Genomic DNA, 27,635 nt, shown 5'->3' on the forward strand with positions numbered 1-27,635 from the left:
ACAGTTTGAAAACAATTATCCATCTTAACATTGAGGAACAGGGAGGCGACGTCACAGGAGCCATATTTCCCTGTGTGTTTAGTGTTATTCCTCATAAACAAGCCAACAATGTGTCCCTGAACTGATTACAGTTCACTCTCATTGTTCCAACAAATAAAATAATCCACAACAGAACTGATCGATCGTTGCTTCCCAATGTCTGCGTGACAGCATTAGGAAATGCACATTTAAAGCGTTAGGAAATGCGTTAGTAAATGCACATTTAAAGCGTTAGAAAATACACATTTAAAGTTAGGAAATTCCCCAGCTACTGAATCCTGAAACATTATCTCAGTGATTGTTCATGTCATGAAAGTTCATTTGTACATTAACATGAATAGCAGCCTAATGAAGGGTCTCTGAGTGACATGTTTTCACTCTGGCTCTTTATTCCCACAACTGACATTCTGAAAATCTAAGTATTTTAAACGCCTCTGCAGGACAGCACAGGAGCCCAAACTCTGTACATTAAATACTGAGAGAGATCCTGAATAAACCCGAATAAAAGCAGGGTTAGCAGGACCTGATTCGCGTCGGAGGACCTGAGGCCCGGCAGTGAGGAACTGCGCTGGGGAACGGCTCCCAGCTCACATCATAAACACTTGTAATTACAAAGCCCTTTAAGAAGCTCTGACTGTCTGCAATTACCTCCTGCACTTGAATTTCTTGGAAAATCAACGCCTCTCTTTAAAAAAGTATTATATATATACTTCAGAGTGAAGTATGAACAGCGGTACTTTAAAGATCAAACCAATTTGTGTTTGATTCACTTGTGTTTTGTGTGCATTACAACGAACAATTGTCTCTTGATCAAGAGGGACGCCACCGTATCCTTACACAACAGCAGAGGAGCTGCATTAGACGTCTGGATGACTTAGTCAGTGACCCTCCTGTGTGTAGCTTACTAATGAGTCAGGAAAACATCCCTCAAAGCACAGACTCTCCACAGACGCTTAATACGCTCATGCTTGTCCAATATAATAGTAACTTAATGTAAGTGAAGAGCAAAATGCAAATCATATCGTTTCAAAGAATGGGCAGGAAAACCGACGTTGCTCCTATAGAGACGTGTGGCTTTAGTTCATCACTTGTTTATTCATGTCCTTGTTAAAGTAACGGATTCATTGGAGCACATTCAGGTATACTCAGCGTACATTAGACAGTATAAAACATGTATGACTATCATATCATGCATATCAATATTTTAGTCATACGTGAGGCTTGCTGGGCCATCTTTATTTAATTAAGAGTATTACATAAGATAAAAGATTCAGACACAGGATTCTGTTTTCTCAGGGCTTGTCTACTGTCCTTTAAAAATTCAGCCGACACCTATTTCAGCTGTTTTAATACATTTCTGTATCTCCGTTAAAAGCGAAAAACCAGAGAATAGAGAGACTGTGTTCATGCTTTGGGTTTTGCTGCGTTGGACTGTAAAACACAGAAAACGTATTCTAGAAAAGAAAGCAAACAACTTTTCGAAAGTTAACTAATCCTCGACAACCTACAATCAACAGCACTAAGGTGTGTCCTGTACGAAACACACATTTCTGCAGACTGGCCTCTTGCCTCATCAGCACGCTGTGTCTGTGGTCCACTTACAGAGGGACACATGGGGCTGAGCTGGTTTGAAATGTCTACTTAATTGATTTGTTTTTTATTTAGTTGTTAAGTGTATGTTTTCCACACAGCCTGCTTTTCCCGACCCCTCCGGTGACAGTGTGATGCCGTGAACGTGACGCGGACAGCAGGCGTACCCCATGTCCGGAGCAGATCTTCTTGTCTGTGGTGCCGGCGCAGGTGCTGAAGTTGAACTCCTGCACTGGGAGGCACCGGTGGTTGAAGCAGATCTTGTCGGTGCCGCAGGCCGTGCCGTCCTCCACGTAGCCCAGGTCCGTGTCGCCATCGATCATCACGTGGCCCCCGCTGCCCCACGAGACAGGAGACATAGCCGTTACACACTCACCACTGGGAGACAAACACAGGAGCTGGAGGTCAGGGTGCCTTTTCAGGTTGTAACACACAACACTGGTTATACCACTTAATTTCACGTTAAAAGGCAAAATGCAATGAAAAAAGGTGCTTTACACTTCCATTTCTGATCCAGATCCAATGCATCAGTATGTTTGATCCTGGCAGTGTAAACGTGCAACCAGCTCTAGTCCAGCATGCACTGAGGTAGCAGGTGTTTAGAGACAGGGGCAGACAAACAGCCTTCACATCAGTGGCGCAGATAAGAGACACTGCCCTACTGCCATAATATATTTAAAATATTGTTAAAACTAACACGAAATGACTTACTATTTCATGTTAGCAAAAATGTATAATTCTATTTTAATTTAAAATGTTTCGGTATGCAATGCCTCGGTTCCACTGGCTTAAGCGTCTGTGCTGTGCCATGCCGTGCACTGCACCGGTCCTGTGAAATCCAAGTGTTTAATGCACTCGGATATTAACTGTAAGCAGTAAAACATTGAATTGTTTTTGTACGTGGATTTCACTCCATCTTTGAGATCGCACTCGGCACTTGAGATTATATCTTCCGACACTATGCATCTGATCTCTTCCCTGTACAAGTCAAACACACACCTCCGCTGCTGATAGCGAATCATGTCCTCAGCGGGCGGGACGGACGCTTACGAACACGTCTAGCACCAGCAAGTTAACCGTCCACAAAACACGGACGCGTCCGGACACTTAACCAGTGGAAACAACCGTTTAATTGTCCGGGGCCAGACACGTCCGGACACGTCCGCCAGTGGAAACGGGGCACAAGTGTGTTGGGTTTACTTGTTGGAATAATTCGTAACAAGATAAAGCTGTATCGAAAATTGTCTTTGTGTTCTAAAAGACTAATTTAATATATGCATATAATGAAGTGGCATCTGAAATTTGATCCTGATCAAATGGCAGTGTGAACACAGCATCACTGATACGGATCAATTGTTCCGATGCATTTGATCAGAAATGGCCGTGTCAGGATCATCTTAATTATCAGCATAAGCCTGAAGTGGGTGTCGTGGCAATTGGGTGTTACTGGATGATTGATACCCGGGGGGGGGGGGGGGGCGGGGGTACACGTGGGCCTGAGAGGGGACACCAGCGCAGCGGGACGGTGGTTACCTGCAGTCTAAGGCGGCGCTTTGCTGGACTACCGAGTAAGACGTCAGGCCGCCCACGAGCTCGCCCAGGCGGGGCGACGGGGAGATGTTGGAGCAGAGCAGGTACCCACAGTGCACGTCCCTGCAGACACAGACACAACATGGGGCACCGTCAGCCACTCAAGCTTTCCACTCACGTCCTGTTCTTCCTCAGCGGTTACCCATTAAGTGTAACAAACTCACATAAAAGGTGAAAGTAGTCAGTTACTTTCAGATTAAGAACTTTGTTCCTGTTACTTTGATACTCAGTGACACTCTGATGTTTGTCAGCTAATTCAAATGCACAGGAAGGTGTCCCTTAAACAAATAAACACGCAATGATGCAATCAGTGATGGAACAGCAGACACAGAAACCTCTCAGGTGAGAATGCAGGTATGTGTCCCCTGTATGTTTACACCCTTCAATTGAATGAGGACGAATGAGTTTGGAAACGGATGACAACAGTAACACAGCAGAGCAGATGTTTGCCAGTGAAAAGCTCAGCCGCAGCAGCTCCTCACTGTTTGTTGCACTGAATCCACGTGTCCTTGTCTTTCCCACAGTTGCCCTTCTCAGTCCCTTCGATGTTCAGCTTTTCATAGCAGAACTTGTCTGCAGATGTTGCTTCTAAAACATAAATAAGAGATGCAGGCACAAACTTTAATATGCGTAAATAGTCTGAATGTTTATCCCTCCGCAGAGGAAAACATCTGGCTAGAAAACATGTGCAGCGGCTACTCACTCTCTCCCCAGATGTACTTGCACTGTCTGTCTTTCGTTTTGCACTTTCCGTTGAAGCAGCGCCCCTAAAACCAGGGGAGAAGCAGAATCAGTGCACTTCTGCGCTTCACAGGAAGTCTCTGTACATTTATATACACATATTTAAATGGCATAGAGAATGACAGTAATTGCTGCCAATGAAGGAAGATGCACAGAACAAGTTCACATCTGAGATTATTTTACCTGCTCTTTTTCACAGGTGTATCCATCCATTTTATGAACATTTGGCGGACACTGTGGGGAAAAAGCAAACATTTATCCTCACAGCTGTGTGGGCTAGACAGGGTGATGAAATGACGCTGCTGTCTGTCAGAACTGCCAGTTTGTTTAAGCGCCTTACTTGTGCTAGATGTGCTCACTGAGAACTGGGGACAAAATCTTGTAAATTATATGACTGGGGTACGTTAGTGGCAATGAGAAAGATGCTATAATTTCAGATCTATAACAGGCAGAGTCAGAAGGGACAGAGATTCCCAGACTGTTTTTTTGAAAAAACACCATTACAGGTTTTATTTTCTCTCTTCCTATTTGTCCTCCTCAAACACACATTTGAAAGTTCTGATTAATTCTTGTCCTGTTTTATAAACACCAATGAGGTGTTTATTGGGGTTGTTGCAGAGGTACTGTGTATTTTCTACTACAGGCACTACCATCACCAGTGATATTATGATGATCATTATTAACTGGCAGTGTTTTCCTACCTGGCTGGAGTTACCGGTGCAATTCTCTGGGATGTCGCAGTCGTTCACGGCGCCCCGGCAGACCACGCCCAAGTACTCCATCTGACGAACAGAGCAAGACAGATTGAAACAGACCCACACAAGATACCTCCTTTCTGCTCACACCCCCTCAGTCTTAGCAATGGGATCGTTTTCTGCTAATTGAGAAACTCTTTGCTGGCGCACAAGTCTCCAGTGTCAACATTGTGACAGCAGGAAACACACGGAGCAGAGTGCTGCAGGGGGGTGAGTGGGACGCTTGAGCCATCCCTGGTTTCAAAGTGAAACAAAAGGCGTCAGGTTTGCACTTCAGACTTCACTCTGGAGAGCCTGCTGTAGCGCCACTGCGTTACGCAGCGATGGGCCGCCGGTCAACACTCTGATTAGTCAGGCAGACGAGCGGACGCCCGTGCCTCTACATATCAATGACTCGTATAATTGACAGTGAGAGTGAAAGCAGATTGCTCCTATATGTATATTCATGAACCTAGATGAGTGGCGAGGGCCACGGGGCCTCCTATCACCCGTCTCCTCGCTCCTCAGGCCCTCTGGTTATTTGATTCGATGTGTTAGTGGTGGTGCCGGGTGTCAGTGGGGTCTCACTGTACCTGGCAGTTGCGGCAGCACAGCCCGTTGCTGCACTTGGACCCCTGCGTGAGTGTGCACTTCTTACAGCAGCTCTCCCCCTCCAGACTGCACTCCTGAGCAACAAACACAAAGAACAACATGCTCAGCTGGGGCCTGAGACAAGACACTTACTGGACACCAGGGGTAAATATGTGGATTAAAGGAGATATGTGTTTAATGGCATTTGCAAAGGGCATAAACACAGCTGGTGGATGTTCAGCGTTGGATGTGGATGTTCAGCCGCATCGGCTGCAGTTGCCTGTTTTTCAGTTCAGGATTATTTTATTTTATTTTGGGACGCCTCACCGCTGGAGTCCCGCAGTCGCACTCCTCTCCGGGCTCCACAAACCCGTTGCCGCACTCAGGAGGGTCCAGCAGCTGCACAACAGAGTGAAGGTCCGTCAGCACACAGCCAATCACAGCAGCCAGAAGGACCGTCAAAAACAGCCAATCACAGTGGCTGATCAGATGACCAGTCTGGTAGCTGTATAAACTTATCTCCACTCCACAGTAATTGAACAAACAGTAGTTAATCCCCTATGTTATTGTTTCTGATTCTAACATTATGAATTAAGTATGTATTAACAGATGCCATTGCCCAGGGCGATGTACAGTTGTCACGAAACACAGTTCAAGGCGAGTTTCAATATTCTAAACAACAGAGGCACGCAGAGAGACAACAAGTCAGCGTTTCACTGTCACTGAGTTGCACAAGGTTTGAAACGTTACCTTGGTGGGCTTGTTGAACAGGCAGGCCCCTCCTCCGCTATTGAGGAAATTGTGGTATTCCTCGATGTTACACTGTGAAAACTTTTTGGGAAGGTAAAAGCTGTTTGAAACAACAAAAAAGCACAGTCCTGTAAGCAGAGTTGGATTGATTTCCATGCAGGCTTTCAGAGAACAACAGTGTTTTCTTAAACTGGGGTTAAGATAGTTTAAGATGCGTTGCAAATGCTTCTCGAAAGCGCCTTGGGTGCAAAGTTAACGGACCATTTATCTGTTAGCGCACGCTTGAATTTACCGCACTCAGGTGTGGAAGACAAGCTGAAGAAAAGCAGAAATATGTTTCACCTTGTGTGCCCAACAGTAAATGCACTGAAGGATACAAACAAGTGCAAAATATTGAGCCATCTTGTGACCCAACTGAAACAGGCCAAGGTGCGTTGGCTTTGTCAAGATCACCAGCAGCAGGTTCTAATATGTTCTGCATTGTTTCATTCTCTCTCTTTCTTTGTCTCTCTCTCTCTCTGTGTCTCTTTTTGTGTGTCTTTCTGTTTCTCTCTCTCTCTTTCTGTGTCTGTCTCTCTCTCTGGGTCTCAGGTTAGTTTGTCTGCAGTAGTGACGCACACAAAGGAGAAATTTAAACCTTTGTTGTTTCTGCACCACAAATGCATGCTGTCTGTCACATGGAAAAGGACAGTACCCCAGAAGAGGACTCCTGATATTCCACACAGGCCTATTAATAAGCCAACTGGTTTCAGAAGTGGAGGGGAATGCTCTCTGATTCAGTATGAAGCAAACCAAACCCAACTCCCATACTGTACAACCGGCAGCGACTCAGTTTGGCCAGGTTTGATTTTGCAGTTAGTTCCACGGTCCGTGTCATGTGGGGGGGTTGGGGGAAGGGTTTCCCTTTAACAGGCAGCGGATCAGACACACACTACAGCAGAGAGGCTGGAGAAGCACAGTGTGAGCACAGTTAGAGGACAGAGACGTGAAAGAGAAGACACATGATGCTTATTAGGTACATATGATCTTGACAGAGGGCCCCACATAAAGCTCAGGTTTGGTTTTAAAAGATGTAAGATCAAAGCTGGCTGCAGGCAGGCGCTTCTTTTAAAACCGACCCAGTGAAATCGAGCGGACCAGACCGGACCGGCTCACTTACTCCGATTCACGTAAATTAATTGCAAGGGGAAAAAACAGAGCAAACGTATTATATTCTTGAAAGCCCTTTAGGCACTGAAGCCCAAAGCATTCTCAAACATACAAAGAGAGACACAACGCTGATTAGTTGTGAGAGTCATTGTGTTTGGAAGGGAGCATTTCACATCCAGTGGAGGCTCACATTCTACATATCTTGCAGCCTGTTCTGCCTGACAGATTGTTTCAGGTGTTGTGAACTGCTCTGACCCGCTCGTCCCTGTCTGGTATCGCACTCTGTGACAATGGCTGGCCTGTCCCAGATCTCCTGAGACACCTCTGTGTTGACATGGGTTACATGGGATGGGTCACAATGAAGCAACATAGAATGATCATTGTTAGGATGCATGACAGTAAGTGTAGCTGTGCGGCTGAACCGAGTCTGGGGATGCAGGATTGGGCAGCGCTGTGCTGCAGTAAGTGAGATTCAGAGACGTTTGAACAGGAGAAACAGGCCTGTTGAACCTCAGACTATGAAGCCGCCTCATCAAGCCCAGTCCCACCCTCAGGAAGAGCAGACACATCTGCACAGCACAATTTCCCCATGTTGTGTGCGTTGTTGTATATGCTTTGCTTTGCCCTGTTTTGTCTGTGGTTTGAATGCTGGGTTACTGTACTATTCCCATCTTTGCTTAACCTTCTTGTCACTCTGCATTCCTTCATTAACAGTAGATTCGTGGTGACTTGCAGTAAACTGGCACAAGGGCAGCAGCGCTCAAGGTCAGTTCACTGCCACTGTTTCTCTGGACAACTGATAGGCCTCTTACAGGGAGAGAGGTTTCACCACAGGTTCATCACAACAACAAAGCCATACTTTTCCCGTGCACGTTTGAATATGACGCACTTCATTCAGGATGAGGAGCTAATTAAACGACACACTCTCTGGGAAACAAATTCTGACAGTTGGCTTAAGAACATCCTCAAGAGCTCTCGTCTCAGAGAAGCGAACGCTCGGTCCATTAGGCATCCTACAGCGCTGCCCCTTAAACAGTGCATGTCTGTCGAAATGCCTATGAAAGACAACATTACCTGAAGCCCACATCAGAGCCTTAAAAACACACTTCACCACCACTATTTACAACTCAATCAAAGGAGGCCTTGCTGTCCCTGTGGTACTTTACCCAAGCATTGTTCTCCAATTCTCTTATGTCTGAAAAGAAACAACCCACTAATTGCTTTCCTTACTGCCTGGCTACCGAGTCTGAGACAATAAAAAGCCAATCAGACCCTTTGTTTTCTTTCACTACCGCACCATGATATTTAATAATAGGAAATAGATTTCAGCTTGTTTATATGCATATACAAGTATGTCCCCTGTGCCAGTGAGGACAAAGACTTCTGATGATGCACACAAAGCAGACGGCCTACGTGATTTGTCCTGGGGGAAGAATGCTTTCATGGCCTAAAAATCTACTCCAAAACTAACTGCACTGAATCGCCCTGAACACCTAAATTAACAACCTTCTTAAAAACTTTTAATAAAGTATATGAACACAAGAACCAGAAAGTAATAACTGAACCAGTGAGAAGAGGTATCCTAGCACCTTATATTCCACATTGTCATCTTTACTACTTTCATCACTGCAGCCAGGACCATGAGGCCCTCTTCAGCTGGGAACAGAGGGATTTGGTCTTTGGATCTGACCTTCTGTTCTACCGGTTAAAGACAAACACACCTCCACTGCTATAACACTGCAGGTGGTTCTGGACATGTTTATAAAGAAAAGATGCATCACTTCTCTCTAATGCACACAAATTATTCAGGGTGGATATTTTTATAGCAGTAATTGAGTCCTGGGGAAGATGGGGGCCCCTTCTATACAGATGTAGTCCAGAAGGACCTTGGGATTCAGTCCGTGTCGATCTTTCACCAATGGCCAGTGATGGAGCTGGACTTAGTCTCAAGACATTGTTTTATACCGTGTTCAGCATCAGTCAGTCATTCTCGCCTGTGACATCAGCCAAAACAAAACCAAACAAAAAAGCAATACAGAACTAGTAGCTAGCCTGTATCCTTTTTTATTTTTTCTCCCAAACTTAAATGAATAAAAAGCTGGGCGGAGCACCGAAGCCACAGGGGCCTGATCTATCTGATGGGATGGAGGTAGATGTGATGAACTGAGGTCCATTGGCACAACCCTTTCAGGCAAGCGGTGACGGCGCTGCGCGGCAGGCAGGCTCAACGCCAAGCTGCTGCTCACCTGCTGTCCCGTTCGGGATTTAAGGGAAATGCAAAAAGGATTTTAAAAAGGGATAAAGACACACATACACACACACACACATCATAAGCTGCGACACATTTCTAACACCTTATTCGACCTGGGCTGGGACATTAAATACATTTTGCCAGGCCTTGTTATGGCACATTTTAGGTTATTTCCGTTGACAGGTAGTGAACGACATCCATTTTAAAGACTGATCTACACAAAAGCTGCTGTTGAAAGGACTCCCTTCTCCACAGGACATGTAGTCCCCACCCCAGCTATGGCAGCATGACTTTAATCAATAAGACTCCTGGAAGTGTTTATAGATTAACTTAAACAGGGGCTTTATTTCTCTCATTTATCCCCGGTATTCTGTCTTCTCTGACAATCCTCACTAACACTGTTTTTATTGAAATGCAGGAGGTTGGAAGGATCCGTGTTTCTGTATTCATCTGAATTCTGGTTCTCAGAAAACACCCTGGTGCCAACTGCCCCCTAGTGGAGTGCAATGAGAAACTTGTGTTTGGTTTTCACTATACACGGGTACACAGTAGGATCATGTGATCATTTCCATTAGGATCATCTATCAAAAGATGTTTGGTTATTAATAGTTTGTTTCTACAATTGGTATCTATGAAGCATTAGTGTAGTTTTGGTTGCAAAGCCTTTCCGACTCTCTGACCCTTGTAAACAGGCACAACTGTCACCAGAAAAGCACATTGAAATGAATCAGTATTCATAATGCTACACAGTGTGATACACCCCCAGCCCCTCAAGGGATCTGTATCAGAAAGAGTCAATCCGATGACGAGACGATTGCTGTTTGGATGGGAGTGATTTGGGATGAAGACCCCTGGCTGTGAGGGTCAGTGTCAGGGAATCCAGACTTTAATCCCCTTCTCACTGCAAACGACAACACCTTGTTTTTAGAGGTGCTGCCTCGGACAAATTCACAAAAAGGCAGAAACGTCAGCAGCTGAATCAGGTGTAAAGTTTGCCATTAGAATGGAGGTCCATATTCAGATTCAATTCCAGCCCAGATCAGGGAGAGGCAGTTAGTGGATATAATCCAAGCTTAGCTCCCACAGGGGAATGGGAGTAAATCCAAACCATGCAGAGAACGAAATCATGACAGGATAGTTCCAACCTCCTGCAGACGCAGTAATGTATCGTTACAGCGCCTGATCATGAGAGGCGTCTCACCACGACAAACACAAACAACCAGGTATGAATCTCACTCTGTACTCTCTCACATCACGTCCATCTGAAACCACAAGCCAGTCAAAGCCACACTTTCAGGACACTTGAACTTACCCAACATCCTCCATGATGCATCCAGACCATTTATCATCACACCTGCATTCCCCTGAGAAGAACAAGGACATAATATTTTGTTATTCAGAGCATGTCTGACAAGCAGGAGAGGATCGAGACCTGAAGGCATTATAAAGTCACAAACCATTGATCATCTTCTTCCTGTCTGAGAAAATGCCAATATTCTGCCCCAGGGACTGTGCCAGTGTAATCGCCATCTCATCTGCCTTTCCATACTGCAAAACACAAGTACAGAGACCATAAACACACAACCAGATCTGATAGACTCATTACAGCATACAGATCAGTCCAGCCCCAAAGTTGGGACTTTCTCCCTCCTCAAGAGTCAGCTGTGCGCACACGTGGGTTTGCACTGTTCATTTGTCATGGATCACTCAGTTCTGGGATCACTCCTCATTTGTAATAATTTCTTTCTATCAGACACCATTTGTATTTAGTCATCAGTTGTCACTTGAATTGAGTATGAGGTGTTGATGGGATTTGGAGACGAGGAGACTCTGATCACTGATTACTGTCTGTGTATCTCCGACTCCAAATACCCAATTTTCGTCAACATTGACCCTCAATACAAATGACACCTGAGAGGATACAACAATCCCAACTGATGACCGACTGCAGGACTAATCAATCCGATAGAAAATGGACTATAACCAAGAGACGCAGGTTGTTCACATGTATAACATCCTGGCACTGATTTATTGCCTTCTCTGGACTTTCAATATTCTCACATCCTTTGACCATCTGACAACACAGGCAAAACTGAGCAGAAAGAGTAAAAATAAGTAGATTGGAAAAAACATGACAAATACATTAGTCATTTGTATTGATGTGTGTGTTTATTTTCTGCTGTGTGCGTCAGCCAGGCGTGGTGCGTAATTGTCTCCAGTCGTACCTCGTTAACGCCACCTCCCTTCGTCAATGAGCAGACGCCCCCCAGGTAGGAGGCCCCCCCCTGGCTGCTGTGAAAGCGGTTCCCTCTGGGGAGAGAAAAGAAAAGAGTGGAGAACCGCAATGTATTGGGGCAGTAGGCAACGCGAGAGACAGAGTTCAGCACAGAGGAGACACAAAGTTCAGCACAGAGGAAGAGACACAAGGTCGGCACAGAGGAAGAGACACAATGGTCAGCACAGAGTTCATTACATAGGAGACACAGAGGAGGAGACATAAGGTCGGCACAGAGGAGGAGACATAAGGTCGGCACAGAGGAGGAGACACAAGGTCGGCACAGAGTTTGGCAAGGCGCACCAGAGATACCTACGAGAACAGGTGGACCGAGTCGCACTTCTCCTTGATGAAGTCCCTCCTGTACTTCATGAACTCGCGTAGGGTGACAAGGGGGTTGTCGTCGATGTTGAAGCGGTTGTCTGCAGCCCACGTCTCCATGGCCACAAGCATGATCCTGGTCTTCAGCTGCTCCTTGAAAATCTGACGCCAAACAATCGCAGTCAACACTAATCACAGCCCGACTTCCCTCAGAGAGCTCTCCTGCGGCACACTGCGGCTTGAGCGCAGGGCAATCCCAGACAGGTATAATAAAGTAAACTAGGACAGAACCATTGGTAAATCAAAGGACAGGCATGGACATATCATGGGGGGAAAACTGTGAAATGACTATTAACTAGCTGTGCTAAACTTTCATAAGGGGATCTAGAGGTATGTAAATGGATTAATCCGTGAAGGATTGATGATTATCTTACAGCAGTAAAGCATTATATACTGTGGGCTCTGCGATCATGCCGTTAAACAGGCCGAATCTTCTGTCAAGTCTTAAGTCCTAATGCTGTCTGGAATTAAACGTGGATGGTGGTAATCCACTTAGCTTGTACATGAATGGGATTAAAAATTGCCAGGTGTCAAACTAGAGATCACTGGATTCTCCACTCGTTCACAAATCCCTGGCGATCACACAACGTCAGGCGAGGAGAAAGAAACAAGTGTAATTTTCAATGGTTTATCTCAGTGCAGGAGTGGTGAGAATTGGTCATGATTTTTAATGTCGTTAAAGGGGGTCAGACTGAGAATTACAGTCCTATTATGCTGGGTATAAACCTCATATCCACAGCTCTCTTTCTGATGGGAAATTAGACAAACACTCACTGGTCGACTGACCCTGTAAACCAGCTCAGAAGATATGGCCTCAGCATATTAAAAACAGCACATTTTTCAAGTAGCTGTGCTTCCCTGGTGAATATTTGTATTCTCTCTCTTTCAATTGTGGATATTTACTTACGAACTAGAAGGCAATAAAACAACATGTCTTGTCACATGTTTTCATACTCACTATATCAGCCATGTTCACGACAGACTTGGCGTAGTTATTAGTCTGACCAACAGACAGGCGATGCTTTTTGTACTGTAAAAACAAGCAAACAAACACAAACCATTATCTTCAACGCAAGACGTTCTGCCATTTCAGAAACACTAAGTCCGTTGGGCAGCTGTTTACAGTCACTCTCTACAATGTTCAACAGTCTCTGGACCTCACATATTGCCACACTGCAGATCAGGGCTGCACAGCTGAGAGCAGGTCAGAGTTCAGAGCAGCATGGTGTACAGGTGGAAAAATGCAGTTTAATTGGTCCAGTCAAGACAATAATGGTCCTAATTAGGCAGTTAGCAGCTCAGGGTGGAACAAGGCTGCATGCGCTGTGGTGTAAACTGGAGCAACGCAGCCCAGATGTGCATAAAGCAGCAGGTAAACCATTCAGTCCATTGACACCATGTGCCGAGTGGCATTCCTCCTCTCCTACCAGACGTGGGCCCTTCCCTCTTACCATCAGGTGGTCGTTGATGATCATGAGCTCCACGTATTTGGTTTCGTCCTCAACGCTGTGAGGAACCTGAGACACCTGCAAGGCAAGGCAGTTTGTGCTGAGCAAATGACTGAGGAGAGGAAAGCTGACGTGTTGTTCAGTGTTTCTTTCCTTTTTTTTTCTTCCAGGGAATGGGGGAAGCTAACATGTCTATTTTATTTTAGTTTGTATTTTATTTTAGCAGCTCAGTCCAAATGGGCCCAGTAAGGAATACACTGTGTTTCTGTTCATTTGTCCTCAGCTCTGTTTCTGCAGTCATGTGGGGAGTTTCTAACAGGGGAATCAGTAACTCGTACAGACAAAGGAGAACAACTCCAGTCTGCTGGTCATTCAACTCACAATGCTGAAACAGGTTTATAAAAGTATAAGACTCAAGTATTTCTCTCAAGGTAGATGACACTATAAATTAATCACAAACCAATTATATCAGGTGCCACTGAAAGTAAAATGCAAATGCCATGACTGAGGTGTTGAGAGCCTCATTATGAATGTCTACTCATCACAGTGCCTTGACTGGTCATTTAAAAGCTGCAAAGCATCACAGAGCTGACACCTACCTGTCTCTTTCTGCGGCGATGGACGCTCCTGAAAACAGGGGGGGGCTGACCTTCCGTTTTGGGGACATCTAACAAAAAACACAACAGCAGCAGCACTGCTCAAAATAGCAGAAAAGTGTAGCTCACATAGCACAACACATCCGCTGAGAGAGTCACTGCGCAGCTTTGTGCCTCGACAGCAAGTGCAGAGCGAGTTTAGTCAGCAAGTCCGACCTCAGAGCCCGTGTCGAGTTCACAGAGTCTCAGCTCATACACACTGAAAACTTTATAGGACCCGCACATCTCTTATCACCTTGGAAACAAACTTCTGCATTCTGGTCTATCTCCATTAAAGATAGACTACTTTTCTTAATATGTGAGTTTTATCTTGTTTCGTGGAGAAAAGCTCCATCACAGTGAAGTACAAGGGCTGAGTTTCTGTAAACCAGCTCTATGAGTCCTGGACCCCAGTGACTGTTGTACAAGTGCCTCTCTCTCTCTACCCATTTACTGCACTTTCACTTTGTCAACTCGTATGAGATAGAGAGGGTTAACGAAAAGGTATCAGCTGGGCTTGTCCCTTCATAAAAGTAATTCCTTATTACTGAAGCTTACCAGATGAAAATAAATCCAGTGGCGCCTCAAGACCGGAAGATTTGTAGATCATGTGAATGTGCAAATCTTCCTAAAAAACAACATTGGAAGACAAGTTTTATTAAAGTAGTGGACTGGCAAAATATCAGGGCAAATATTCATGTATACCTGTGTAAATATTATATACAGTGGCTATAGGAAGTATTTACCCCCCTTGGACCTTTTCACATTTTGTTATTATTATTCGCTTTTCCACCCAAATCTTCCAAAGGAGATACATGGCCACCTAATGTGGACCTATACACAGTCGGTCAATGAGGACTGGAGTACTGCTGGACTTCAACAACATGTAGAGCTGGATTCGTCAGATTAAAAACATAAACAAACCTGGCAAATCTCAATCAACTCCCTTTCTCACACAATTCTATAAAACAGTATTCAAAATGAACACATATTATAAAGTTTAAAAATATAATGCAGTTCTTTACAAAGCCAGTAGAGGTCACAAAATCATAGGAAGTGGAACAGTAACTGAGGACAATTAAAATTAATTAACATGTATTATGTAATTAATTATTATGTATTATGAATGTATTATACACATTAAATTAATAAAGTAGAAATGTCATCCAAACACAGTAAAATGCTCTAAAATCCGGGACAAATAGAGCCTACTTCACACATGGGTGCATTTTGTGTAATATTATAACAAATACAGTTTTGGAACATAATAAACTTAAACATTACAGAATATGAAGTACTTCCCAGGATTCTCCAGTTTCCTTTCTCGCTTTCGTACAGGAGTTTTTGTTCTATTTTATTAAAAAACGGCACAATATTATTGAGCTTTACTACACGAGTACAATTCCCAGGAGAAATGTTATAATCCCGGTGCTACAGAACATTATGAATATGTATTTTTGGTTTTAATAGGTCAACACAAATCATTAATTCTACACCAGCGACACCGCAGACACCAGCGTGCGAGTGACGTCACCGCTTTCCCAGGACGAGCCGGGTGACGTCACGGTTTTCCCATGCCGCGCGGGGAGGGAAGACTCCGCCCGGAAGAAGCAGAACCGGAAACGAGGCTGAGCCGAGCAGGAGCGACGACACGCAGCTGGACATGCTGGAGTGAAACACCGGACCCGGGCCGCCTCACCGACCGAGAGACAGGTGTGTAGATCTCGCCTCTTGCTCCGCGTCGCGGTTTAACCGGGCGAGGCGGCCGTGTCTGCCCGCAATGGCTCGCCTGTCCGCCGCCCAGAGTTACACGTTAAGATGGAGATCAACAGGTATAGTCTGCAGTCTGGGGGAGGTTCCGGTAAAAGGAGCATTAATCGGCGCTGGAAAACAAACCCGCGGCTTCACACGTCGTGTCTTTAGTCTCAGATGCGTTGCGTGTGAGCTGCAGTCTGGCGCGGATTATTAGGGGTTAATATAACAGCAGTGCGGTTCTGCTGCATCTGTTTACAAACAGTTAACCCACTTCCGGCCAGCAACCACTACAGTCTTCACCTGTCCCATTGCAATGCATTATTATTATTATTATTATTATTAATAATAATAATAATAGTAATATGTTCACCCCTCTCTTCTGCTGTGATTGTATCAGAATATCAGCTTCCATATTAAATCACTGCTGCGTTAATCATGGAGGGCGGACACAGAGACGTAAACAATGCGTTTCCCCCTCCGGCCCAGACGCACAGCAACACAATGCGTGTCCTACATCCCAGAGACACACAAACACAATACGGGTCCTAAATCCTAGATGCACAGTAACACAATGGTGCCCTACATCCCAGACACAGAAACACGATGTCTTTCTCCTACAGATACACTGCGGGCGGACAGGAAGATGGTGGGGTTTGACACGTCATGTACACCACCTCTCCCAGACAGAAACAGACAATAAGAAAGTGTACAGATGTGACTTCATAGAATGCAATAATTATTATTAATAACAATATACTGTACATAGTACTGAGGGCAGCTGTATTGTTGGCTGAGTATTATGTAAGTTCAGAGTGAGTGTTACTCCTCAGTGTCTCGCTGAATTCATTTGCATTCAGGATCTGCTGCATAAACCAGTTTCAGGATGGAAACACAGCAGCTTTTCCTCTAATGTGCATTGGCTGCCAATTGCTTGGGTGCTTTGTGCTCCACACTTACAGGAGGAGCTCTTTAGGGTGGAAACCGAACTGCAGAGACTCCCTCTTGTTGGGCTGCAGGTGATGAATGCTTGTCCCATAATTATTGTTTATGAACTTGCGGTTCTGTCTGTGCATTAAAGTGTCAGTCAAGCATGTCTGTGCAAAGATGGGGCCATGAAAAAAGTCCACCACCAAGCTCTACGCATATTGAGGTCTCTCTCCTTCCACAGGGCCGCCATGTCCTGCCGAGACATCCATGCCACCACCGCCCTGGCCTTTGTGGTGGCGTTGCTGTCGCTGGGGGCGCTGCTTACGGCCACCCTGGTGCCCCAGTGGAGGGTGACCAGCCTGAGCACCTTCAACAAGAACGCCAAGAACGTCACCATCTACGACGGGCTGTGGGCCAAGTGCGTACGTCAGGACGGCAGCAGCGGCTGCCTGATCTATGACTCGGAGTGGTACTCCAAAGTGGACCAGTTGGACCTGCGGGTGCTGCAGTTCGCCCTCCCAGTCAGCATCTTCTTCTCCTCCCTCTCGCTGCTGCTGGGCATGACTGGCATGTGCAAAACGACTTGCTGCCCCGGAGAGGCAGACGTGAATGCGGAGCGGTGCCTGGTGAACAGTGTGGGCTGCCACCTGGTGGCCGGTGTGCTGTACTTCCTGGCAGGGGGCGTGTCCATGGCCCCATCTGTCTGGTTCCTCTTCAGCACCGCAGAGCTGAACCAGAAGTTCGGGCCGCTGTTCTCGGTGGACTTCGCGGTGTACGTCGCCATCGGCGGGGCAGGGGGCCTGCTCCTGGCAGCCCTCCTGCTATTCCTGTGGTACTGCATGTGCAAGGGCCTGCCATCCCCCCTGTGGCTGCCCCTGCAGTCCCAGCCCCCTGTCGCACATGGCTTCCCCCCCTCTGGCGGCTACGCCTCCCCCGTGTTCCCCCCCCAGACCTATGTCCCGCCACAGTTCGCTGCTCAGGTCCCCAACCAGGCATACGTCCACGGATACCCCCCTCACATGCTGGCCCTGCAGGAGGCCCCCCAGCAGACATCCGCCCCTCACACCTACATGTCTCAGATCTCCGCCCCCGAGGGCTACGGTTCTGAGGCCAGCGTCCCCCAGAGCTATGCCCGTCAGAGCTACGCCTCCCAGTCCTATGGCTCCCCCAGCTATCTCTCCCCCCGCTACTCCACGCGCTCCCGGCTCTCCACCATCGAGATCGACATCCCCGTGCTCTCTCAGGAGCGCTGAGCACCTCTGGACAGTTATTTTCCTTTTGCCGCTCCAGGTCAAGTTTATTTTATATTTTTTCCAACCCAATGGATTAAAATCATCAAAACCTTCTTTTCAGAACGAAACAGGCCCGTGCCTGGTTCCCCCCCCCTACTTATCCAATATGAGATTGTGACGGTTTCTTAAGAAATTAGCTGAGACCTGACAAAAACTATTTTAAACCTTGAAGCTTTGATCAGGACTTCTGAAAGATTGCAGCACAGATATGAGATTTACACGACGCCTGAGTAACTACACCCTGAGAATGTATTCCTTCAGGAAGTGACTTCTGTAACACTATGGAAATGTACAGAGACGTGAAGTGACCAGTGAGTTAATTGTTACATTCCTTAACTATTGCCGTGCCTTTGTGCGTGTGTTAAATCAGTGAAGAGTCTGAAGAACAGCAATGTGTTATAATATTGTAATCGCTTTTTATATTCACTGTGCTTTGATATTTTCTATTGCCTTTATTTTTTGTAAATATTTGCACAATATAGTAGAATAGTTCTAATACACGTTTAAACTAACAGACTGTAACCTATTCACAACATTCCTGTATAATATTGAATGTATTTACTTATAAAGTATGTACCTCTAGTCACTATAAACATTTTTAACTGCTGAATAATCTTCAGTTTAGATTTTTGTAAATTGTATTTGAAGGCCAATGAAAGTCAGATTTCGTACTGTAACCAATCACTACATTCCTCTAACTGGACGTCTGTAAAATGTTCATGGTGTTTCAGGATCAGTGCCTTAAGCAGCTTCACTTTGACAATGGAAACCATCTTGTCATTTTATTTTTAACGCAGCGTAGGAGGAGGAGGCAGGTGGGATGGCAGCGTCCCAGTCTGTTATCGCGCGAGGTTTTGTGTTCAGAAATGGGACCACACACCCCTCCAGATTTCTGCTCCAAATTAATCCACTGACACAGAAACTGGTCCACAAATGTGACAAACAGTGGAAGTGCAAGCTGCGTAGGTTATAACGTGAATATTAATGTCTTACTTCTTCTCTCAGACGAGCATCTTGTATCTGAACAGCCGGCTGTATCCAGTGTGAATGTTTTAAAAGCCTGCCAGTGATGTGTTAAACGGTCTGCTTATCGCAGGTGATCCAGTTTAGGGAACTGACATCACCCCAGAGATGCGTCTTTGTTCTCTCGTGCCTCAGTATGTGCTGATGCGGTGTGTGAACCCTTTGCACTGTATGACTTCATCGAGTGAAATGTGTCTGCTGTGATTATATGACAATGCTGGTGTAATTGCTTGTAAGTGAGTTGCCTTTTACAGGTGTCATTAAGGGAATAAACACATTCGTACTGAGCCAAACCCCCCCTCCTGTCTTCATTTTGTCATCATTTCTGATTGTTAAAACCTGAAAACAAACAAAGTCATTGTACGATTATCCTCATTGACAGAGCCTGAAGAACAGAACCGCAAAACAATTGGAAGCAATTTTCTACCACCTTTAACCGATTCAATCACACAATGAGTGAAAACTCAGTCTTCACAAGTGCACCACCACACACAGTGTGTCTCTCGATAAGACTGAGACAAGTGCGTGTTCAGGGAAACTGACACGCTGAAGCTGCGCGTCTGAAATGCCCACTTCAGGCAACGCACACAACGTACAGTGGACACTGCCAGCCTGCCTCACTACACACTCCCCCAGTCGTCTGCTGTGCGGTGGTATAGGGTTGATGGCCGTCCCTTCAGTGCAAGATACAGGAGTGATCCAGGGACTTAAAGAACAAGAGCAGGCTGAGACATCCTGCCACCTCTGATTCATATATTTACAGCAGGGTCTCAACCAGGGACTACACACCCCTGAGAGTCTCAGACTGTCAGAACAGGGTTTCTGAGACGGGGGTGCAGGTCTGACGAACATTAAAATAAGACATTCCACACCTGCCAAACTTCAATTCATAATGAATATGGCAAATCAAAATGACTGTGGTCATATAAAAATCAGCAGCACCCCCGCCCATCCCCCTCGGCCACTCAGCAGCACCAGTCCCCCCTAAAAGTATGGCCTGAGTAGCACTTTGGGCTGAGCAGCTCCTCCTGTAACAAAGTGTTTCTTTCAGTTAAGAATTCCTGTGATGTGTGCATTAATTACACTTCAGCCTCCAGAGTCGGACATTCAGTATTCATGTCTTGTGGCACCAGTGCCATTGTGACGTCTATCAGGCTGGTTTGACCCAGAAAGCGTTGGCTGTCAGTTGCGTGTGTGACGGCCGTGTCCGACAGAGTGCAGAGACGGTCCAAAGTGTGCCGATGCTGAAAAACAAACACGCTCAGGCTGAAGGAGCACGTACAAGCCCCTGATATCCACAGGATCATCTCACCATCCATCGGTCTGCTTTCGTCTTCGAAATTAAGTTTTCATATTTAAAATCAATTCATACATAAAATGCATTTCTTTTTCACAAACCAAAGCATCTTACTAATTCAGTATTGTAGCTTTCAAAGCCTTAAAAAACTAAAATCAAAACTACCCTTCTGCGATATTGGTGCTGGATGTGGTTAACCGTGTGTTGTGAAGAGTGTTGGTCAAAGGCAGCGCAGACTTGACGCACAGCCCGGCCCTTTGATGTGAAATCCGCAAAATTCCTCATTGGGGTCAAGAAACACTATCAAACACAGCTGTGGAAAGGCGGTTTCACTGGGCGAGACGGAGCTCCAATAAAAACACAGCAGCTATTTTTGCAATTCGCTCTGGAGCTGGGAAATAATTAATGATGGGCAATTATGCAAATCTGAAAATAAGCCTAAAGTGCATATGGTAGAGAAGACCAAAGAGAAAAACACAATCGATCAAAATCGACTGTCAAACACGGCACTGAAAACAGCAAAGGATGTCTTTCTGTGAAAAACAACCGACACGTCTGACGTAGGCGACGGATCCAGACATGAATTATACATCAACATAATGATGGGCAACATCTGCAGTCCAGAAATAAACCCGTGTTTTATTACACAGCTTCTCACACAGACTGTGTCACAGGTGAACTACCACTGCAGGTTCTCTTCCCTCTTTACTTCGATAAAACGTTTAATCGTATCGGTATGGAAACCTTGTCAGCTGATTGGGGCAATTCGGTTGTTATTATTAGACGCGTCTATTTCTGAAGCTCCCTGCGCTGTATTGAAGGGAGCGGAGCAGCATCCTGCAATTTTAATGAACCAAGAAAGAGGAATGTCTTTGAAGATGCCGAATCTCAGATCCCTGCCGATCCCCCAACACCCCCACCCCCACCCTGTCACCCCAGCAGGCTGCGATGTTGGTTTGGGGGTGGGGTGGGGTGGGGGGGCTCACAAACGTAGAGATTATGAAGCCCACAGAGGCTGTGCTTTGGCCAGGTTTCAGATGGCTGGGGATGAAAGATCCCCCCACAGGATGTGTGCAGTGAGATGGTATCATGGAAACCCTGCAGGCTCCTGAATATAAAGCAGGGCCGCCTCACTGGGGTCTGAATGACCATTGAGCCTGGGGGCCCACATGACTGAAGCCCCCCCAACTCCGCTGCCTGGCTTTCATGAGCGGGAAGTGTAGAGAGAAAGAATACATCTGCAGTATGTTTTTATTCTGATGGCTGAAAAGAGAGAGCCGATCACATGGCCACTGTAGTAAAGCTCACGGCCACCTCGAGAGGCACAGAGCAGTAGAGTGGAGTCTGCGGTTCGGCCGTCCTCTCCCTGTGATGAAACATATGGCGTTTCTGAAGAGTCTGCAGCTCCGACTGGGCTGGACAGAAGGCAGATCCCAGACTTCAAGAGCTGAGAGCCGCTTCCCTGCCTTGCCCGGCTGCACACGCTGTGGTTATTCTTGGCGGGCAGCTGAATCTCAAACGCATACTAGATAACTGTCCCCGAGATGTCGACTCCACATCCTGGACCCACTCCACAATGAGGCAGGAGTCTCAGAGAAATACTACCTCACGCCTCCCTGATCTCATCTCCAACTGCAACCCTCTCGGCCACATCTTTGCTTTCAGGATTGGGAGAGGACTAGATCGTATTATAGGCAACACACCATAAACACACCGCATCCGGGTGCACACTGCCGGAGCTGATGTAGGTCACACACGCATCTGCAGTGCAGTGAACAATTCACTGTGCGCAACCGTTTAACAGGATTACTGAATACATTATTGCACCATTTAGAAATGCACAACCTGGTGTTCTGCCTTTATACATGTGTTTATTAACGATGTACATATACGTGTATATATAAAAACATTTATTTTGCCAATACAAATTGAAGGAGTTCTAGGCACTGTTGGTTGCTGTGATACTTAATGGTAAACGTAGAGATCATCTCATACAGAGTTTACAGTTGAAACAGCTGTTAAATATAAATCAATCACGTTATACATGTGACACAAATAAATGCAATCCTTTATTTTTTCCCCTCAAGGAATCCATATAAACACAGCACTTGACTTGGCCAAGAAACAATTCCCATATAAATGGATAATACATGTATTTTCTGGCATGATATGTTTTAAATTGACCCTGTTTTTACCCAGGGAGTCCACTGAGCATCCAAACTGCTGATTTTGCTTCATTTTCAGGCAGTGTGTGCGAAGTGTCCATCGCAAATGCAGGAGAAGCACAGGAGAAATGTGAAAAGTGTCAATTACAGATGGGAGGGAGATTTATCAAGGGAGAGACGCTCATTCTGCTACACTGACAGCGCTGTGTGTGTGTGTGTTTGTTTGTGCGTGTGTAACGGTCACAGCAAGTGCTTTTGTTAGGCGCACACAGGATCCCCTGGCCACCCAGAGCGTCTGATGCCAAGTGTCGGTAACATGTCAGCTGCACAATTTCCACACTGACACCGAAATACGGCCCTGCGCTGGGAACGGTCTCACTGCAAGAGGAATCACAATCCAGGCCTTTTCTGGGGAGAAATCCTTGAGAACACGGCTCTCTCAGATGCTTGTTTAAATAATGCATAAAAACCACCCCTCAGAAAGTGTAGCTGTTGTGAGAGAAGACGCTTCACAAACACTCACTGCTGAGAGAGACAGAGAAAGTGCGGCCCATTAAACCCGTCTCTGTAGCGCTCTCAAAACGCCCCAGACTGGGGTAATGGGTGGGGTGAGAGAGACCGTTAACGCAGCTTCACGTGCATCGCAGACATGATCTGGTCCAGAGACATGATTTATTATAGCTTCATCTTTTTCTCATCGATCCGGTTTTGCCTGTAGTCGAGACTGTATTCCTGGCGCCCCACAAAAATACTTTCATTGCTGAAACAGAGGCTGTGAATGATTTATAAAAGGGGGGGGGGGCAGCTATACCGAGACTTATCCTTTAATATTTCAGTGAAACATGTAAGATGCTTCATAACCCGTGTGCACTAAACTGGGAGACAGTGTGGAGCTGCTCTTCTCACGCGAGAGCTCGGCCCCCAGGCTGCTGTTCTGCAGAGGTGACACAGTATAGTATGTCACTATCGATTCAAAGTCCAATATATGATCTGCATTTTGCCTGACCTGCTCTGAAAATAGCACCGCTAGACCTTACAAGCCATTTCCCAGGACTTTGAACGTCCTCTGTCAGGAATCCGAGAGCTCACAGTGTAGTTCATGAAACCAGCCTCAGTCTCCCGGTAATTCACTCGCCCTGTGAGGAGCAGACACCCGATACAGCACTGGTGTATGGAGGCACAGATCACGAGCATTGAAAGCATCTGAAGACAGTGTGTCTGTATGTGACAGGACTCTCTGCAGGACACATTATTGTATTTTTATGGAAGCGTGGAAGGAAAGTTTGAATTTTTCTCTACAAAGCTTTACTGCTTGTACGCTTAAAGAAGATGGGTCAAGATTAGGGTCAGGCCAGGAGGTGCCTTGACCTCTGTTTGAATAATTACAGTGAGGGAAAAAAGTATTTCCCCTGCTGATTTTGTAAGTTTGCCCACTGACAAAGAAATGATCAGTCTATAATTTTAATGGTAGGTGTATTTTAACAGTGAGAGACAGAATAACAACAAAAGAATCCAGAAAAACGCATTTCAAAAAAGTTATAAATTGATTTGCATGTTAATGAGGGAAATAAGTATTTGATCCCCTATCAATCAGCAAGATTTCTGGCTCCCAGGTGTCTTTTATACAGGTAACGAGCTGAGATTAGGAGCACTCTCTTAAAGGGAGTGTTCCTAATCTCAGCTCGTTACCTGTATAAAAGACACCTGTCCACAGAAGGAATCAAACAATCAGATTCCAAACTCTCCACCATGGCCAAGACCAAAGAGCTGTCCAAGGATGTCAGGGACAAGATTGTAGACCTACACAAGGCTGGAATGGGCTACAAGACCATCGCCAAGCAGCTTGGTGAGAAGGTGACAACAGTTGGTGCGATTATTTGCAAATGGAAGAAACACAAAATAACTGTCAGTCTCCCTCGGTCTGGGGCTCCATGCAAGATCTCACCTCGTGGAGTTTCAATGATCATGAGAATGGTGAGGAATCAGCCCAGAACTACACGGGAGGATCTTGTTAATGATCTCAAGGCAGCTGGGACCATAGTCACCAAGAAAACAATTGGTAACACACTACGCCGTGAAGGACTGAAATCCTGCAGCGCCCGCAAGGTCCCCCTGCTCAAGAAAGCACATGTACAGGCCCGTCTGAAGTTTGCCAACATCTGAATGATTCAGAGGAGAACTGGGTGAAAGTGTTGTGGTCCGATGAGACCAAAATCGAGCTCTTTGGCATCAACTCAACTCGCTGTGTTTGGAGGAGGAGGAATGACCCCAAGAACACCATCCCCACCGTTAAACATGGAGGTGGAAACATTATGCTTTGGGGGTGTTTTTCTGCTAAGGGGACAGGACAATTGCACCGCATCAAAGGGATGATGGACGGGGCCATGTACCATCAAATCTTGGGTGAGAACCTCCTTCCCTCAGCCAGGGCATTGAAAATGGGTCGTGGATGGGTATTCCAGCATGACAATGACCCAAAACACACAGCCAAGGCAACAAAGGAGTGGCTCAAGAAGAAGCACATTAAGGTCCTGGAGTGGCCTAGCCAGTCTCCAGACCTTAATCCCATAGAAAATCTGTGGAGGGAGCTGAAGGTTCGAGTTGCCAAACGTCAGCCTCGAAACCTTAATGACTTGGAGAGGATCTGCAAAGAGGAGAGGGACAAAATCCCTCCTGAGATGTGTGCAAACCTGGTGGCCAACTACAAGAAACGTCTGACCTCTGTGATTACCAACAGGGGTTTTGCCACCAAGTACTAAGTCGAAGGGATCAAATACTTATTTCCCTCATTAACATGCAAATCAATTTATAACTTTTTTTAAATGCATTTTTCTGGATTCTTTTGTTGTTATTCTGTCTCTCACTGTTAAAATACACCTACCATTAAAATTATAGACTGATCATTTCTTTGTCAGTGGGCAAACATACAAAATCAGCAGGGGATCAAAAACTTTTTTCCCTCACTGTATGTGCATCTGGGAGACTATGTCAAACTGTGATTTAAGTCTCTCTTCCCTTATCTATACATTAGCCTGGGAACTGTCATCCATAAATAAATATCTTCTGCTTAGCCAGCTTTAAAGATAACACAGAAATGACCTAATTATAAGCAGATCTTTGTAGGCCTCTGTCTTTTTGTATCGAGTCAGAACAACTTCGATTCACTGTTCCTGTCCACGCTGTGTGAAATAAAGGCATTGCAGCAAACGCACTAACCTGATTGAATGAGTTTCTTCCACATTACCATGCAGGTTAGTATCAGTGATATTTTGTAATCAAGGTAGTGGTAGTATAATAAATGTAGGATTAGATGCATCAATAGTAGTATGTAAAAGCAAGCAGGTTAGTAGCTGCATCATAATAGAGGCATAATATATACACATAGTATATATGTAAGTATATGTAAGTATTATAATAATTATAAATAATAATAATCATTAACTTGTTAAGGTTCAGTGGAAATACCTTCTATGAGTACCTAATACATCATAACCCCTATATAACATACAACTTCCAGGAGCAGAAAGTATCAACGTTGTGTCACACAGGAGCGTTATACTGAAGTTACAGCCATATAGTTTACACCTTTGTGTAATTGACCTCGTGTTCATAGCCACTTGTTAAACCTTTCTTTGGTGGTTCTCCCTAAATCTCTATTTTTAGAGGTTCAGACAAGCTTGCATGATAGCAAGGGAAACTGCAGTTTACTACATTACTATGATTGAAGTCAAAACATGCGAGTCTGGTCATGAGATGAAAATAAGAGTGTGACAGCGCGTTATAACAGCAGGTAGCTTATTGTCCGTGGTACTGTGTGAAGTACCCGTTTATGAGTATATATGTACCTCAGAAGCACCGATGCTACTGTGCAGTTCTGTAACAGCAGGTTACAGACAGTTAGTGTTTCAGTCATTCAGGCGTTGATGTGTCATGGAGGCCAATGGTGCGCCATGGGGGACAGATGTGATGCAGCCTTATCTTCGGCACGTTGGCTATACCCGCGCTTTACACATTCGTTTTGGACGTGCTACTGCAGCTACACATTATATGACTAATTTAAAGCAAGTGTTAATGCTGTTTTGCACACATTGCTGGTTTCTATGACAGTATTTGTTTTTATTACTTGCAGAAATCTATAGGGGTCGGGGAATGAAATAAATGCAAAACTATTACCCCAGAGTGGAATACTACTCCAACACTAACCCAAAACACAGTTCCAGGCTCTGTGGCCAGTGGACTTTACCAATACCCCTATGAAATACCTGCCCCAGACCTAACGGTCTTAACCCAGCTGCCTGCCCCCATCTTCAGCGCATTCCTGGGGTGAATCTGTTCTCACAAGCTCTGCCCAGTATCGGGGCTGATGATAAAAAGGTAGAAAAAAAGAGAAACTCACCGTTGCGTTATTCCTGTCATCCGGCTCGATCATGTAGGTATGGTTTCCGTCAAAGAACATCCCACTGTAAAACACAAGATGACAGTTTAGCTCAGCTGCTCGGCCCACAGCTGTCCAACAAACAGACGCAGACAGTTAACATTTTAATAGGATCTCTCCAAAAGTCCCACAATGCATTTCACAAATGTGTATGCAATTATATATGTTCCAGTTAAGAGTAGCCATCGATTTCACAAGGGGACGCCACTGACCTCTGTAAAGCACAGTAACATGAGCATCGTCCCATAATGTGAACCACAAGACTGCAATCATACTCAGCTGCCCCTCCCTGGGTACACGTTCGTCTCTTCCACTCTGATAACAGAGGTGCACATGAACCCTGAAGGTGAACCTGAAGAGACGCTGTTCCCGGGCAGAAGAGTCACTCCAACGCACAGCAGCACAGCTTGACCTACATCAACCAAAGTATGGCTACAACTACAAGCTGTTGCTCTAAATTTAGAAGCTCCGTATCTCCATATAGCCCCCCTGGTGTGGCACACAAGGGAAAAGTCATTTAAATGATCTCAGGAGTCTGAACTCTGCACCACTAGGTTCAGATTCCTC

At 45.5% G+C, this 27,635-nt stretch overlaps 2 protein-coding genes across 4 annotated transcripts in view; one reads left to right on the forward strand and one right to left on the reverse strand.

Moving 5' to 3' along the window:
• adam22 (ADAM metallopeptidase domain 22) overlaps positions 1-27,635 on the reverse strand; it is a 66,609-nt gene that overhangs the window by 17,462 nt on the left and 21,512 nt on the right. For all 3 annotated transcript variants that reach the window (XM_066715411.1, XM_066715410.1, XM_066715409.1), the window contains exons 6-23: positions 27,030-27,093; positions 14,733-14,802; positions 14,139-14,206; positions 13,543-13,617; positions 13,050-13,121; positions 12,027-12,193; positions 11,661-11,745; positions 10,893-10,983; positions 10,748-10,799; positions 6,036-6,135; positions 5,613-5,684; positions 5,288-5,380; positions 4,662-4,742; positions 4,144-4,194; positions 3,923-3,986; positions 3,702-3,807; positions 3,163-3,282; positions 1,797-1,965 (exon numbers count right to left, since the gene is read on the reverse strand). In XM_066715411.1, coding sequence (XP_066571508.1) covers positions 1,797-1,965; positions 3,163-3,282; positions 3,702-3,807; positions 3,923-3,986; positions 4,144-4,194; positions 4,662-4,742; positions 5,288-5,380; positions 5,613-5,684; positions 6,036-6,135; positions 10,748-10,799; positions 10,893-10,983; positions 11,661-11,745; positions 12,027-12,193; positions 13,050-13,121; positions 13,543-13,617; positions 14,139-14,206; positions 14,733-14,802; positions 27,030-27,093 — 1,600 coding nt within the window. The remainder of the gene's footprint in view (positions 1-1,796; positions 1,966-3,162; positions 3,283-3,701; positions 3,808-3,922; positions 3,987-4,143; positions 4,195-4,661; positions 4,743-5,287; positions 5,381-5,612; positions 5,685-6,035; positions 6,136-10,747; positions 10,800-10,892; positions 10,984-11,660; positions 11,746-12,026; positions 12,194-13,049; positions 13,122-13,542; positions 13,618-14,138; positions 14,207-14,732; positions 14,803-27,029; positions 27,094-27,635) is intronic.
• On the forward strand, positions 15,771-19,464 carry cldn12 (claudin 12). The gene is made up of 2 exons (XM_066715413.1): positions 15,771-15,887; positions 17,098-19,464. The coding sequence occupies exon 2, from the start codon at positions 17,105-17,107 to the stop codon at positions 18,107-18,109; it is 1,005 nt and encodes a 334-aa protein (XP_066571510.1). The 5' UTR covers positions 15,771-15,887; positions 17,098-17,104; the 3' UTR covers positions 18,110-19,464.

Source organism: Amia ocellicauda, chromosome 10 (assembly GCF_036373705.1).
Source record: "Amia ocellicauda isolate fAmiCal2 chromosome 10, fAmiCal2.hap1, whole genome shotgun sequence".
Classification (NCBI taxonomy): Eukaryota; Metazoa; Chordata; class Actinopteri; order Amiiformes; family Amiidae; genus Amia; species Amia ocellicauda.

Bases quoted from the DNA above. Each gene is read 5' to 3' on its own strand.
- cldn12 (XM_066715413.1), top strand. From the start codon at position 17,105: ATGTCCTGCCGAGACATCCATGCCACCACCGCCCTGGCCTTTGTGGTG.